Raw genomic sequence first — 17,192 nt, forward strand, 5'->3', positions numbered from 1 at the left:
ACGCCTTCAGAAACGCTGAAAACACACTTGCCCTTTCACATCTGTCCCATGTGATTGGACGCGTCTCCCATGCCGGGGTGGGGGCCCGCCAAGGACAGCGGGGGCGGCTCTGAGGAGACCTTCTCTTCTTCCCTTCTCTTCAGACACGCGGCTTTCGGGTTCAGGTTCCTTTCTGTGGAAGAGAAGAGCATGGAGGATTTGGGTCTCACCCAGGGCTTCTGGTGTGGGGCAGTCATGCTATGTTTCTGTGGGTCTGCTCATCCCCTCAGGTTCTACCTTGCAGAACAAGAGCCCCGAGCAGGAAAATGCACACTGCTGCAATTCATTAGCTCAGGGCGAGTCAACCTCCATCTATCTGCCTGGGGAAGCTGTGTGGGCGCCTTACAGTCTAAGAAAGTTGGTAAAGCAAATATTTGCTGTTTAGTCGCCAGGTCACATTCCCCTCTTTTCCAACCCCCTGGACTGCAGCCCGCCAGGCTCCTCTGTCCATGGGATGCTCCACACAAGGAGACTGGTGTGGGTTGCCATGTCCCCCTCCAGGGGATCTTCCCAACCCAGGGATCAAACCCACATCTCCTGCCTTGGCAGGCGGAGTCTTTACCCCTGGGGCACCTGGGAAGCCCCAAGCAAAGACGCTGAGCTCGGATTACTGAGAGGACCTAGGGAAACGTCTGTCCCAGCTGTAAGAAAATTCCTGGGACGTCATTACAGGGGAAAGGGGAGCTGCCTTGTAGGCTTCCGTGTGACTAAAACACGGAAACGGCCCTGTGATGTTGAGGGGTGCCTTGGTCTCGACTCTTGGGCTCCACCCTGACCTCTGCGAGGAAGCCGGCCGCCCGCCCTGACCTCGGACTTGCTGCTCCAGGCTGAGGATGACGGCCACGGCCTGGTGGAGGATCAGGAGCTTGGTCTGGGGCTTGTCGCTCTTGAGGTGCAGCTGCACCATGCGGCCCAGCTCCTTGAACGCCTCGTTGATGTCGCGCACGCGCAGGCGCTCGCGGGCGTTGTTCGCCATCCGCCGCTCCTTCTCCCGCTCCGCCTTCTGCTCGGGCGTCAGGTCCTCGTCGTCGTTATTGCTGCGGACACAGGGGAAGACGCGGCATTTTCTAATGGGGGGGCGGAAAGGGATGGTTTCTAAATTCCCTCCGATTTCTTCCCGAGCTGTCGGGGAGCTTTTCCATCTCAAGCTCTTGTCCCTGGTGGAGTTTTCCCTCTGCCAGGGCTTGGCATTGCTTTAGGTGGTTATGACAGTCCCCGTGAGACATTCACAGTCTCGCAGACATAAAACCCAAACCCAACAGGAGAGGTTCAAACTGGGGCCCCAAGTGCACCGTATGGATAGAAGGGAGCAAAAAAAGGGAGAACAAGGCTCTTGTCCATAAAGCCACGTGCAGCAAAGCAGTGCGCGGTCAACTCCGGCTCAAGGACCGCAATCTAGAAAGTGCTGTAGACTGAAACTGTGTTGTTTTTTTTTTTAACTTTCATACTGTGACATGTGAACCTAAGAAAAACAAGGGATTGAAAAGCGATGTGGATACTTCAAAATTAAGACAATGCAGCTCAAACAGGATTAAGAAGGTCATACATTCAAGACAATGGGAGTGAACAGGAGGGCCTGTTGTCTGCTAACCACTTGGAAGGCTTGGTCAGGCCACTTAACTCTATCCAAGTCTCACTTTCTCTATGTATTAAATACAGCAAAGTTAGAAAAACATCATCTCCATAACCTTTAATATTATGGATGTTTATGGTTACCAGACAGGCTGGGGAAACCTGAGTTTCAGGCAAACCCAACCCAACCCAACTCAAACTTACTGGTTATCAATGACCACAACCTCATTGTGAGACAAAAATGAAGCCAGAAAGCTGATCTCTGATTGTGAGAACCGAAATGATTCCCTCCAAGGCATGGTTGGAGCCAGCAGTCTGGAAAGAAAAGGTGACTTCTACTTCTGGGTGAGATCCTGATAAATTAGAAACTCTTGAATGGGAGACAGATAGGATGATGATGAGCTACCAGGAAAGCCTGTCATATCAGGAAGATTTCACGGCATCAAGGTTTCTAACTGTTTCTGGGCAATCACTTAAAAAAGAAAGGCATGGGAGATGTCTCAGAAAGACAGAACAGAGCAAGGAACTCCAAGTGGGACAGTCTGAATTAACATGAACAAGAACCTTTTTTGAGTATGAGAGACATAAAAAATGAAGTATACTTCACTCAAAAGCAACAGTCTCCATTATAAGGAGCAAAACGGCAGTGACCATCTGTAAGGATGTCAACCTAGAGATCTGAGCACTGACCCCAAGGGCCAGCCAAGTGAGCCTCAACCTTAAAGTTCCATGAATCTGAAAGGCTCACAGGATAAAGATGTGAATCACCACCTTTCAGAACAGGAGGAACATGTGGGAAGCCATCTACTCACTTCAATGTACACTTAAGGAGTACTGGCTTAAAATCTATGCGTCCAGGACCTCCCTGGTGGTCCGGTGGTCCAGACTCTGCGCTTCCACTGCTGAGGCCGTGGGTTCCATCCCTGGTCAGGAAACTAAGATCCCACATGCTGCTCAGAGGAGCCAAAACATTTTTTTTTTAAAGTTAAAAAAAATTTAAAACATGAATAGCTCCAAATCTTCCACTGTGAAGAATCTCTGTGTAACTTCCACATTGCAGTGAGGATGCACCATGGCAGAGAAGACCCAGTCAGGCAGAAATGGAGTGTATTCTTGGGCTGCAGCACACGCTGCCCATAAAGATGACGTACGCAAGTGAGCCAAGAGCACTTGCAAGGGAGGCAGACACCAAAGAAAGATGCTTTAAGACTTGGCTCGTCTGCCCGTAGGTTAAACTCCCTTCCAGATGGGACTGTCTGCCTTGGATGTGTGCTGGTGAATGCACAACTGAACTGAACCCATCAGAAAGCTCTCTCTTTCTCTGCCATCTGATTCTCTTCCTCACTTCCTCTGCCGGCCCGTCTCTCTCCCATCCATGACCTCTGCCAATGCCAAGGAATTGAAGCTGACTATGAATTCACGCCCACAGCCCACCTCAAAAGTAAGATGTAACAAGCAAAATGAGAACAGAGTCGAGTTTATGCTGGTCCTGTCCTGAAGGTAAAAATTTGGGTGATGTTTTCACATTACAAACGTGCCACACTTTTTCCAAAGTGGGGCTGAAAATGGGAAATTGTTTTCCAAGTGTATTCAGGCCAATAATGAACGAGAATGGGTTATCCACTTATAAGTTGTTTATGCAAACAAAACTACCTAGATTTGGAAAGCCTTGCCAAAGAACAGTTTTGGAGTCCTAAGTGAACGTCAAGAGAATGACCTTTAAAATAAGAAGGTTCTTCAACAGCAAGTTTAAATGCTGAATTGAGACTTCAAAGGATCAATTGATAATGCATGTGTTATGGCCACTAGTTGAGTTACCAAGAGTTGACTGAATTAACAGAGGAATTGCTAAAGATGTCAAAGGCCCTCCTTGGAACGTCTTATCATTCCAAGGCAAGAGTCCGGAAATGGCCAAGGGCCAGGAAACCACAGCGATGGTGGAAAGGTGTAAGCTTGAAGCTTCCAGAATTTTCAAAACCGTGGTAGAACTTAGTAACAAAACATATCTCATAACTACAAAGGCACTATGAAAAGATGGCATGTTCTTAATTCCTAAAGGAGCCTCGGCATAACCTTGATAACAGTAGCCTCTAAAAGGGGGTATCGGGGCTTCTCTAGGGGTCCAGTGGCTAAGACTCCGTGCTCCCAACGCAGGGGCCCTGAATCTGATCCCTGGTCAGGGAACTGGATCCTAAAGGCCCACACTAAGACCCAGGGCGGCCAAACAAATGTTTTTTTATAAAGGGAGGTACTGTCGTAGCACAGCGCATTAAATTTCCAAATAAAAACTATCCAAGAACACTGAGGCAAAGAACGTGGGTGTCACAATGTTCAAAAGAGTCCATCTGCTTATCAGATTACAGTTCAAGGAGACAGATTCTAATTTAAAGATATTGGGGACCTGAGAAGACTGATCAGAAGCTATTTTCCTGCAACTGAATTTTCTGTAGAAAGGAGGAGCCAAGAAAAAAAAATAGCAACATAGGTACTGCTCTTATACATATATAAATATATTAACACGTGTAGACTCAGGCTGGGAAATCGGTACTTTCTCACTTTCAAGGTAAGAAAAAAGTTACAACTGCACATATATCAACTGAGCTTTCAATAGCAACAGGATCTCTTTTTAGAAGTATTTTCGGAAGAACATTTCCAACCAAATTTGTAGAATAAGCAGTCTTACAAATCGACTGCTTGCATTTGAGTTGGTGATAAATTGTTTTTTGCCGTTTTGTGTCATTTTCAGCATTGGGTCCAAATTCATAAATGTAAAGGCAGTTTCGGCTTTCCTAGAGTACAGGTATCTCAAACGATACATTCGTGCCTCTAGAAGAAGCCTCTCCATTTTCGTTTTTAGCTGCAGATTTACCTTCCAGGAAAAAACTGAATAGTTTCTTCCTGTTCTGTTCACTTCATCAAAGTCCAATAAAGGAATTAAATGAAGCGACAGTATTATATACTGTTACCTAGATCTTGACCTAGTAATGGATTTGATATCCTTCTTGTCGTCATCTAATTTCTTGTCCTCGGAAGATTTCGTGTCTTGCAGGTTTTCGTCACCCTCGTCGTCGGATTTGATCTCAGAGCTGCCGGAGGAGACACTCTGGCCCTGCAAGCCTGGTGGCATGCCTGCAGACAAAAAAAAAAAGAGAGAGACCAGGTGACACACCCACCAAAGCCTCGAGGCGCAGACGCACGCACCCCAAGCTGCAGGGCTGCAGGCTGTTCATTTCAGACCGCCCAACTGTGTGATCTGTCACTTTCCTCATCATCTTTGGTGAAGTTTCAAAAATGCACCTGCAGAAACAAGTTATCCCTGCATTGGCTCTGAGGTTAAATTCTATTTTGCAATCTTTTGGAGTAGATGGTAATTTCACTGTCTACAAAACATCAACTTAATTGCAATGAAAATCATAATCATGAAAATCACACACCTCAATGTTCTGATTAAGAACCCAAGTAAATATCAGCTATTATATTGAGTTTCTTCCATATGCAATGGTTTAATAGAAAAATGTCCTTAAAATATAATTCCCAGGGAGTACGCTAAATACGTACAGTCAAGACTTCAATAGATACCCTAATGATATTCTGAAATTAGGCTTCTCTTATCCTCGAGGAGTAATCAGTGTTTAAAAATGGTACATATGGAAAGCAGCTCAATGAAGACATTTCTAGCTCTTCCACTGCTCAACTTTCTAAGATCACAATATATTTTAAAACGTGGCCCAAATGCAATCATCTATTTCTAAGGTAGAAAGAAGCATGTCTATTCAGTATTTCCTTCCATCTGTAATCTATGGGGTCCAGAATCTTGTCCCTCAAAATCTGATCAGGGGACCAGGAGTATGCTTATCCCCTAGAAGCCCATTAGAAATGCAGAACCCCAGACTAACTGAATCAGAATCAGCATTTTAACAACATCCTCAGGTCATGCTTGCACACAATAAGAAGGGTTGACCTAAGACAAAGAAAACCCAAAGGCTCTTTAAAAGAAAGGGCCATCAAAGTCTGACTATTCGGATAAAAATGGGCAGGCATGCCCACATACAGTTAACACTCAGATTCTTATAATGCTTAATACTTGGACAGATGCTTACACATATTCATTCTTTTGGCACCGTTAGCACGTTTTATTCTCAGTGTGAGGACAACGAGGTATTACAAAAGCATCTCTTGGTCATAGGGCCAGCCAGTTGCAGAGGGACCTGGGACCCAGGTCTTGCTCCTGTGGCCCAGCCACGTGGGGTCTTGGAAAGCCGAAAGGAGTCAGGGGTACGGTGCAGTCAGGACAGGGCCAGATGACTCATCTGACAGAGTCCCATTTTTGAAATGTACCTACATTTCCTTCCATCTTAAGCAACAAAAACCCATTTCCTTCCTTCCTCTTCATTTGGAAACATCACTGTCAGGCTACAACTAACCACATTAAAGGATCTGGATGAGAGCAATGTGGAAATAGCTAAAATCACATTTCCTCTCATCAGTATCTGGTCTCATCCCCTGCTGCAAACAGGAGCAGGGTTTCAGAGGACGCTGGAGGAAAACAGTTACCGAAGAAACACAATTAGCCATCGACATTCGAAAGCCTTTCCCATTTCCTTACCATCTTGTTACCGAAACAGCTTCGTGGTTATTGGCCAGTGCTTCCTGGGGGATGAATGCCAAGGAGGCACCGCAGGCACACGGGGGCTACTGTTTCAGGGAGATGAGACGGGCCCCCTGAGACAGACCTACCTCTGTAAGGGTCCTGGGGTGGGTTCAGATCAGGGGAGGTTGCCGACTGGACAGGTAGCTGCGGCACCGGCACCTGGTTCGGAACGAGAGAGTGGCTGCCTCGCAGGGCCACGCCGTCTTCACGATGGGCCCCGACCTGAAAGAGCCAGAGGGACCGCGGAGGTAAGTGGGCATCAGAGGTGCGACCGCAGGACCCCAAGGAAGGAAGACCAGCCTTTGAAAACAAGACTCCCCAGTGCCTTTCACTAGAGGGCGCTGAAGGACCACACATGCAGCTAGAGTCCTCGGCGGAAGAAAAAAACACTTAACGCTCAGTAAGATGCCGTGCTGTACATCCAGTGACAAATATGGCAGAGGAGCTCAGGCAGGTAAAACGTCAAATGGTCTCCCAGGGTGCTGCGGTGGAGCGTACTGATTCGTACCCATCTGCCTTCTATCATGTCCGCCAACAGATCTGACAATTATCTTAATGCCCATATGCTTAATTGTGGGCTTCTCAATTCCCCCATTGCTATCGGAAATCCTACAGGAATTTCAATTTGGCATTCGACTTTCATTTCAGGGGATAAGATTCTCAGGCCTGCCATGTTTTTCTTTTTTTTTTTTTTCCATAATGCCAGCTAAGCCTCTGACAGCGGAAGCTACGGCAGTATGGGACATAGCCCCTGCTTGGTACAAATATAATAAAGTGTCACCTGGCTTTCCAAAACTGGCAGCCCGTTCCAAATTAATGTTTACTGTATTTCATCAGCCGCTGAGCTCCAAATCCAAAGGGGGACCGTTTCTGCCAATGCCACCATACCGGAAAATGTACCAATAAAGGTTTTATTAAACACACCAGTAATGCCATCATTGCCATGCAAAGATGTTTGGACATTTTTCCATTTTTTTTTTTAACTGTTCTGATCCTAGATAGACACCATATTGTAAACACTCTCGACTCTAAGAATAAAATTATAGAGTACAGCATGATGACTTGGTCTGGAAAAAAAAAATACTGCTGAATTTTTTATTAACTACTACTACCTACTCTGGGGTCCAGAGATGTTGAACCTATGGCATTGAGACAGCAGTAGCTGACTTTTATAGTGAACGCCTTCAAGTAAGACCACTGAGCATGTGGAAACCAAGAGGAGTGTGAGTCAAGTTTCACCGGCATTCCACGTAGTTACCGGTTAGTGTACTGTCAGGTGAACAGTGACGCAGGACAGTGGGTCTAACACTAAAGGTATCTCTCCACGAATTTACGCTGCTACGAATCAAAGACTGCACATCTTCCCCCAATCCACAATTGAAAACCACAAAGCAAAATCTTCCCTCTTGCTACCCAGTGTTTTAAAAGAGTATTTCCGCAAAATGCAACAACAGTAAGAATCTGAACTGCAACAATAAAATGCACAGAACCAGATGAAGCACGTGCTATCTCAAGACAGCCTAGTATGAAGTGCCACCTTTACAGACTCCAAAACAATGCAGAAGATAATAATACAGGGGGCAGGGGGAGGACCATATAAATCATACCAACTGCTGAGATTCAAAATACAGCAAGAAGAAAACCGTTATACAGAGAATGCATAAACAACAAGGTCCTACTGTATAGCACAGGAAAATACATTCAATGTCCTGTGATAAACCATGATGGAAAAGAACATGCAAAGGAATGTATATACATATGTATACATTGGACAGAGAAATTAACACAACACTGTAAGCCAACACCACATTTTTATAATTTTTTAAATTTGAAAATAAATTTTTTTTTAAGTTAAAACAAATTACAGCCAGAAGAGCACAGGATTTAAGGACTCAGGCGCACCGGGAAGTTTAGACGCATGTTGCAGCTGAGAGATCTGGGGAGTTTCCTGCTGTCTGTCCTCTGGGTGCCTGTGTCCCTCCCCAGAGCAGTCTGGAAGGTGGTTAGTTCCCATTGATATGTGGGTGCTTCAAGTATATTAAGAACCTGATTTTCTTCCAAGACAGCTACTCCATCTCCTCCACAAGTTGGCCTCCTTGGACATTGCAGCCACTGGTCCTGGATTTAACCTCCAGAGCTCCGTGGTGTAAGCGTCAGCCCTTTTCACATACTGAGCACTACCGCCACGCCCCTCCTGACTTGCACCTGTAACTGAAGCCTGGCCTCTCGCAGGCAGACCGTGCCCACCCAGTTCCCTGCAGCCGTTTCTCACCGTCTATGTTTTCATTTCCCTTTCATACCACAGAGTGATAGCTTTTTCCCACTTTTATATTTGTGCAATTAGAAGACTGATTCAGTCAACGACTATCCTTTCATTCTAAGATGTCAACTTGCAAGCATGGATTTTACAGGCCCTGATCAAATGGTAGCTCTTTAGCTAAGACCGTTATTCAGTGTAACCTAAATAATTATCCAACTGCTGATTCATAGTTACTGGCCTTCCCAGTGGATTACATTTCTTTCCACAAAGGATGAGTCTAAATTGGAATCACTGAAGGTAACCACCAATCTGAGTATGGTGGAGATTCCCATACCCTCCTTCTATTTTAGAATCATTCTATTAAAACCCTCAAGCCTTCTTTGTGGGCAACTGAGATGCAATTCAAGGTTAAGACATTGCTTTTCAATTAAAACATATTCAGTTATTAATCCTGAAATTTCTTTTTTTCCCTTCTAGGTCACGTTTAGTTTTTAAAAGAACCCACACCCAATGACCTTCTATTTTCTCTGCCTCAACTATTATGATAGACAGCATAACTAAGTGAAAATTAACACAATATGAGAGTTAAAAATATGTAGATTCTAACTGTAACTGGTTTCTTTACTTGTTATATAATCTTGGGTAAGTTACTCAAACCCAAAATGGAGAAAATAACATTGGAACTGACAGTGAATAAACCTCAGGTTTATTGCAAGGAGTAGCAGTATGCAAGACAGCTGGTACACAAACGTGCACAACAATTACTGATGCTAGGTGTTCAGCTGAAAATACGTGCTCACTACACGTAAATAAGAGTCTGGGTAGTTTAAGAAACCTGAGAAGTCGAGCTACTTTCACTTGTGATCCTCTTTGCACTCTAGGTTGTTCATATCCATTTGGTTTTAAATCTTTCTCCTGCAGAATGACAGCAAAATCTTAAATGATCTATAAATACGTTTGAGAAGGTGGTGGTTCTGACTAGACTTTGGCTTTTATCCACGCATATTACCTAACTTTAATTTTCTAAAGATCACCTTAGAGCCCCTGAAATAATACATTCTTTTTCATAAAGGAAGTTGAAAACATTATCTGTGATATTAGAAGGTCTCTCTTGTAATATATTTCAGGAACAAATGGATCAATAATGATAGGTCTAGATCCATGGATCCATCTAATCAGCTTGACTGATTCATTCCATTGCCTGTGTCTATGGAATAATATTGCAGTTTGAAGAATTAGCTTTGCTCTGCTTGCTTCCTTGGCCACAGACAGCATTTCCTAACCCTATTTACTTCTCCCTCAGAAACATTATTTCTGGTCACATAAGAGACAAGGGAAAAAACCACAGTGGATGGCCAGCACAAACCCATCAATAGAATAACTCAGAAATAGATGGTGAGACCAATACTGCCATCTGTATATATGAGAGTCAGGATTTGCCCACTTACAAATATATAATAATGTAACTAGAAAAAAAGCAGATCCCTTTAACCTACAAATCAATTCTAAGGATGGCACCGAGAAAATCCATATTTCATTAAAGTCCTATTTTGAGAACCTTTTCATCTAGATAAGCAATGAAGTTAAAAGGCAGCCAATGAAAACAGTTTTATCAATACTGATTGTAAATTTTTTACAGTCTTTAACAATAGAGTCTTCTTACAGTCACATACCATATGGTTTTAGATATATCTATGCTAAAAGTAGAAGACAGAACAAAAATATAAACTTTATTCAGTAACTGCTAATTGATCAGAGCGTATATTTATTAATTCAGCAAATATATCCTAATCTAGCTGATGCTGGTCATTCTGGAAGGTGCTGGGGACGCGTGGTGAATAACGCAGATGCGGGCCCTGGCCCATGCGGGGCTTACAGCGATCCTTGGTGGAATTTTCATGGAGTGATCAGTTTACTGCAGTGATTTTAAGAGCAAGGACCAGAAATTCATTCCGCCTTGCTCAGGTAAAAGGAGATTTAACAGGAAGATTTCTTTTTTTTAATTTCATTTATTAGAGGATAGCTGTTTTACGACGCTGTGGTGGTCTCTGCCACACATCGATGTGAGTCGGTCATCATTATACACATATCCTCTCCTCCTGAGCCTCCCCTGCCACCTTCATCCCTCTAGGTCATCCCACAGCACCCGGCTGGGCTCCCTGTGTTACACCCCCGCTGGTTACCTACTTCACATGCAGCGTGTACACGCGAGAGCGACGTTCCCACGTCGCCCCGCCCCCTTCCCCCGCAGCGTCCACGAGGCTGTTCTGTATGCTGTGTCTCCATTTCTTCTCTGTAAATAGGTTCGCCAGTACCATTTTTCTAGATTCCATATACGTATTTGTTAATACGGCATACTTGGTTTTCACTTTCTGACTTATTTCACTCTGTATAGCAAGTTCTAGGTTTATACTCTTCATTAGAATGGACTCAAATTTGTTCCTTAGGAATAAGACTACCATACGACCCAGCAATCCCACTACTGGGCACATACCCTGAGAAAAATCAGACTTCTAAAAGACACATGAAGCCCTGTTCCTGGAGCATTATTTACAACAGCCAGGACATGGGAGCAGCCGAGATGTCCATCGACAGACGGCTGGACACGGATAAAGAGGTTGTGGTACACAATGGAATATTACTCAGCCATAACAGGAAGACTTGGTGACTGAAGCTCAGGGCCTGGGGAACTCCTGGGACCTAAGGCCATCCCTTGTCCCCCAGGGCTATCCCAGCCTCTCCCACCTCTGTTGGTACCTCTCTCTCTGGCTTCTGCCCACTCAGGACTGCACCCTGGACTCTTCTTTCACAGGAGCTCCCAGTACATCCTTCCAGGTTCTGAACCTGCCCCTAACTCCCTCTTTGTTTTAGTATTTCTGAGTTCAGAATGCTGAGATCATCTGAGGGCCTGGCTCATCATTCTGAAGCAGATGTGGACCATCCCATGAACAGGCCAGCCTGGAACCAGATGTCCACCTCCCTCAGTCTGGCTGGGCATACCCGAATGTCCAGAGGTAAGGGATCCGCCTGCCAATGCAGGAGACACGGGTTCCATCCCTGGGTCAGGAGGATCCCCCGGAGAAGGAAACGGCAACCCACTCCAGCATTCTCGCCTGCAGAATCTCACGGAAAGAAGCCTGGTGGGCTACAGTCTATAAGGTTGCAAAGAGTCAGGATGACTGATTCAAGTTAGCACACACACATATATACATACTCACACATGCATGCGCACGGAGGAGGGAGCAGAGTTTAGGGATAAACGGGGTTACTCCTGGAGTTTTCATTTTAAGACTCTCTCTCTGTGTCTCTGTGTGTGTGTGTGTAGATGCAGATAGGAAATCACTTTTATCATAGAGGGGAAACCATCATAGTCCACCAACTCAAGCCAAGGCCAAGATGTCTTAACTAAGTTACAAAATTTAATAGCTGCCACGACTCCTCCAACATAAACAGATTTAAAAGATATGCAACTTCAAATGAGGTGGCTGCTGGCAAGGCTGTTTTTATGCGGGGATGCTTGTAGAGTGCCCTGGTAAATATCCTTCTCCTATCCTCGCGCTCACAACAGACATCACAAACAAAAAAGGCATTCAGTGTTTCTGCTCTCTTTGTTTCCAGGGAGTATTGTGAAAGTAATTATTCTGTTGTATTTAAGAGGCCTATTGCATGGATGGGAAAATGTATTAAATTTCATTTGGCAGTTATTCAATCCTTGTTAATGTTATCTCCAGCGATAACTGCTTCAAAACAGGCTTTCAGACCTCAGTTCCTTCTCCTCTACCATAATCCTTCTAAAAGAGTGTAGGGGGGAACTTTAGGAAACTTGTCATCAGGTTTTAGATCCAGAGATAATGACACAAAACCAGAAATGCTGTTAGAAACATTTTGGTATTTCAAAATGCAAGTCTGTAATTAATGGCATCATGTTCAAAAATCTCCTTTTGACAGAGGTGTTTTTTAGAAAGAAGGAAAATAACAACAAGAGATGGGCCCAGAAAAAAAGTCCTGGTAACTTTTACTTTTCTCTCTTTTAACTTTCTCTTGTTTTGCCATAATCATTAAAAAAAAAAAAAAAAAAAGTTGATGGGCTTTTTACTGTAATTAGACACCCATTGACAGAGAAAACAGTTTTGGTGTCTGAACTGTAATCTCCTCATGAAATATCAATTATACATGACAGTCAGAGAGTGCTAGATTTCAGTTTCAATTATCTTGCCAGATCTGTGTCATAACAGAGGAAAGCAAACATTTTCTCAAATGTGCAAAAAATACCACTGAGTCCAAAAGGGGCATTTTTTACAGAGGTGGGAAGTGGTCTTGCAAACTTTCATAGCTCACGATGAGAACTCGGAAGTTCATGAAGTAGCAGTGGTAGATATTGAGAAACAGTATCAGAGGCACTGAATTCTGTAGAAAATGAGAGTAGGCTCTGCAAACCAACTCTTTCATGTGAGAAAGCTGTGGCATCTGGGAGACCCTTCAACCACAAATATAATTTCCACGTTCCTCAGTTTTAAAAAATTATCAGACGATTTTTAAAAATTCATGTGCTTACACACTGAAAGGACTTTTCACTCAAGTCAGATCTAGATTAAATTCTTTAGTTTGGATCTCGATTCTTAAAATGTTCATTGGGAGAAAACCTAATTTTCTTTAAAAAAAAAAAAAAAATTTTTTTTTCCCCTCCCCAGAAATCTCACAGCTTCAACTATGCTTTATCCGAAAACGGAAGGTATTTCTTACTGGGCAATTCTTGGAAATGAATTTAACGCTTATTCCCCAGATGATAAAATAACATTCAAAAGGATTTAGCATGATCTAAACGACCCTGACCTTGGCAGTGTTAACCTGTCACGGGGTCAGCCAGGCCGAAACTCTCATGATGTCCACCAAAATGGTTAAAAACAAATGATTCTGTGATCGAGTTTGAGAAATGCAAATGGCAGTTATGTGATTTCAGTTCATCTTTTTTTTTTTCCTTAACTCATAAGTTTCAGCTATTAAAACTGTTTCATTTCTCTCCTCTGTATCCCCACCCTCTGCCCCCAATACTTTACATCACTTTCCTACACCGGAAACTAGAACTGGACGCAGCCCATCAGGCAGGGGACCCCGGGGGGTGGCTAGCAGAGTCCATTCTGTCCCTTCCTGGCCCCGGGGAGCAGTCAGTAAGCAGGATGGAGGGAACTAATCCAAGCCTAGTGAACTAAGCCCACATAGCACAGAGATTATGGTGCAAATTTGCAGTTACTTGTAAGCAGCTTCTTTCGCTAGTCTGAAGGAAAAGATAACTGGACACTTGATACGTATCGGAATTTCCGGTCCCTGCAGAATAAACACACCTGTGTCAGGCTGCCTGGCACACAAAGTGCTCTGTAGCTGGCCCAAGAAGCCTGTTACTAGGGGTTTGTCCTTAACTAACAGGTTTCATTTAAAACATTTTTTAAAATTAATGTTTATTGGAGTTTAGTTGACTTATAAAGCTGTATTAGTTTCTGTTATATGGCAAAGTGAATCAGTTACATGTACACATTTACCCACTCTTTTGTAGAGTCACAGATGTAGGCAACAAGCAAGGTTACCAAGGGGAAAGGGGTATAAACTGGTAGACTGGACTGACATATACACACGGCTATATATACAAATAATGAGAATCTACTGCACGGCACAGGGAACTCTACTCAGTACTCTGGAATGACCTCTACAGGGAAAGAACCAGGCCTTTATGTTTAAAATGCTTTTCTTATTATGCAAGTAACACCTGCTGATTCTAACATATTTGGAAAAGCAGTGCAAGTGTAAAGAAGCTTGTGTAACAAAACATTTCTTCCCCATCCCTTCTGAAATACTCAGCTTGTAAATGCTGTATCCTCTGCCCTTGGGCCCTTGCATACCAAGATTCTAGCATGGCTTTTCACTCTTCTATGGATTAAGTCTAATACCTTATGCTTCGGGGTCCTTCACCTGGACAGCAAAGGAACGTGCTGGTACCCCCTGTTCTTAAATTTCTTCATTCCCATCTTCAGTTGCCTGCTTGGGGCCTCTCGTTTGCTGCCTTCACTCCCACATCCCCAAGGCCTGAGCTAAGCCTTCCATCTTTTGTCCCCCGGGACAGAAGGGCTGGTTCCCGCCCCGGACCCACTTTTATTTGCTCCACAGACCCCCTTACTCTCATTCCTCCTAGTCTGCCTGGGTCTCCAGGACTCTCAACATCTTATTGGATCTGGAGAGGGCTCTCCCCTAACTGTTAATGATGGACATCACTCGAGGCCACTGTCTAGTAGGGCAGGGCATACGCACCAAGGATGTTGTTTGGCCGCTATGCACAAAGCCTACACCTCTTCTGAAACGTAAGCGCCCCACAGGCAAGCACGGGTCCTTGTACATAGGACGGTAGTACCACAAGGTGCAGTTACGTCCTTCCTAAACGGTCAGGGCTGACACCAATGGCATATATCCTGTGAGACGCTCTGAAATCTAAAAGCTTTTGGTATTGCTGAATACAGGTTTAGCCGTTTTCTATAAAAAAAAAATAAACATTTCATTTAATTCAAAAGGCCTTAGGAATGGCTATTATGTATATGCAAGCCACTGCAGGAAAAAATGATAAAAGATAGATGTGTGTATTACTTCGTAGCCTCTTACATCTCAACAGCGGATTAATATAAAAATTTACTATATAAGGCAAAATAAGATGAATGTCATAAAGGAGTATAAGGTCATGTAGGGTTTTAAAGGATGGAATGAGATCATATCAGATGGAGAAACCAGAGACGACTTCAAGAAGAAAACGGTATTGTAGACAGGGTTTGAAAGATGGGTGGAATTTTGATACAGATTATCTAAATATAATTAAAAAAAAAAAAACAACTGACATTTAATATTAATTAACATCTCAACTTCATATCAAAGTTCCTATTTTTACAACAAGAAGTGCCTATATAATATACACATATATAAAGTAGCTAAGGACTGCATACCAACCTGTTTCCATACTGTCAGATGACATATTTTGGAAAAAACAGACTTTGGTAGAGCCCTTTATAAACCTCAACGGCTCTGTTACAAAGTGAACAACACAGGGCATTCTGGACACAAACGGTCCCTCACTGTATGTGTGTATTATTGGCCCAAATGATTCACTCTTATTTAACTGCAATGAAGTCTTTCATCTCCCAGCTATACAATAATAGTTTCCATATGACCAGTGGCTCTGCTATAAATAAGATCAAAAGCAAAAGAAAGGATTTAATAAAAGAAAATGACATTAAGAGTAGCATTAAATCGGGGGGGGAAAATACCAATATCCAGCTCTTTTTTTTTTTTTGAGAATAAAGCTCTACAGAGTACTAAGCAACTTCCCCCAATATGCCATGAAAAGGCATTTACAAGCAGCAGGCATGTGCAGAATCCATTTGCCTAGGACTCAGAGTGGCAAAGATTAATTTGGGGGATGGGAGGGGGGGCAGTGGGGCAGGGGGCGGGAGAACACCCCCGCGCAGAGACAGGCTGAGAACAGGTACCAGCCTCAAGAGCCAGCTTCACGGGGCAGAGTTCAAGGGAACATGTCAGGGGCAGACTTGCACTGGTTTCTCTGGCCTCTTCTCTTGTTTTATGGAGATGGGCTTTTTGGTAATCCTGAGTTTCTCAGAGAGTCATAACATTGCTCAACCCTAGGACTTGAGTTCTGAGAAAGGAAGTTTTTTTTGGCAGTGCACAGTGATTTGATATGAAGAGCCAACTTCCCAAACAAATTTTCTTCTAGTTCTTTAAAAAAAGAAAAGAAAATTACAATGTTAATCTCTATCCCCGACTGGATAAACAGCTGCTAATAACCGCCAGCTCCCAGGGGAAGAGGTCGCTCCCTTTCATCCTCAGGCTGCTGGGCATCTGGCGTGTACGGGACTGCAGTGGTTCCATGTGTTTTGCACTTGGCCTTTTTCAAAACCGCCCCCTCCTGGTCCTGCCAATTCGGGTTCCTCTTCTGCCTTTTCCTGAGATTCGCCTCTGTGAACTTGGAGGACAGACCCAGTTCTGGGGCTGTTTATTTGAAATGATGGTTCTTTTTACTGTGGGTGTATTTACAGAGGAAATTCAAGGGCTTATAACACCTAACGGAAGTGAAAGCCTTGGACCTTTGTATTTGAAGCCTTGGGAGGGAAACAGCCATTTCAGAGGGACCTAATTATTCACTCGAGGGCTGGCTATGTTCAAAGATGCTCAATTTCTAATAGCGTCGCTAATGCGATTACTTTATCAGTTTGCGTCCTAAATAAAGGAACCAACTTCAACACTTTTTCCTCTAATAGGAAATACCCTGCAGAAGATTACAGGGCCGACCGGGCCCCAGAGTCCTTCTCGCTTGTCCCTGAGCACCTGCTTTTACTGGTGACCTCAGTTCTACACCTCAAGATTCAGACATTTTGCAAAACAGCTTTTTAAACAAAAACCAGCTGTTCCCCATCTAGACTACAGGGGGAAAATTTTTGGGCGGCTTATAGAAACATTACCCAGAGACGACTGTTCTCCAATAACTTTCACACACTTGCAGCTCCAAACCAGACCCGTCCCTGCGCAGAAGCTGGGGAGCAGGCAAATGTGAAATTAAAATGTGGAAATTCAACACCGTGGTTTTTGACAATACATCCAATTAAGTGCTTGAAAATGAAT

The 17,192-nt window shown here is 43.8% G+C and overlaps 1 protein-coding gene across 31 annotated transcripts in view; it reads right to left on the reverse strand.

The window, feature by feature from the left end:
* Positions 1-17,192, reverse strand: part of TCF4 (transcription factor 4) — a 386,161-nt gene that overhangs the window by 4,804 nt on the left and 364,165 nt on the right. For 21 of the 31 annotated variants that reach the window (XM_010818907.4, XM_059880880.1, XM_005224218.5 and 18 more), the window contains 4 exon segments: positions 6,349-6,484; positions 4,578-4,740; positions 847-1,076; positions 32-172 (listed from right to left, as the gene is read on the reverse strand). In XM_010818907.4, coding sequence (XP_010817209.2) covers positions 36-172; positions 847-1,076; positions 4,578-4,740; positions 6,349-6,484 — 666 coding nt within the window. In that variant the 3' untranslated portion in view covers positions 32-35. 31 annotated transcript variants of the gene reach the window in all.

The sequence above is a fragment of the Bos taurus genome, chromosome 24 (assembly GCF_002263795.3).
Source record: "Bos taurus isolate L1 Dominette 01449 registration number 42190680 breed Hereford chromosome 24, ARS-UCD2.0, whole genome shotgun sequence".
Taxonomy (NCBI): Eukaryota; Metazoa; Chordata; class Mammalia; order Artiodactyla; family Bovidae; genus Bos; species Bos taurus.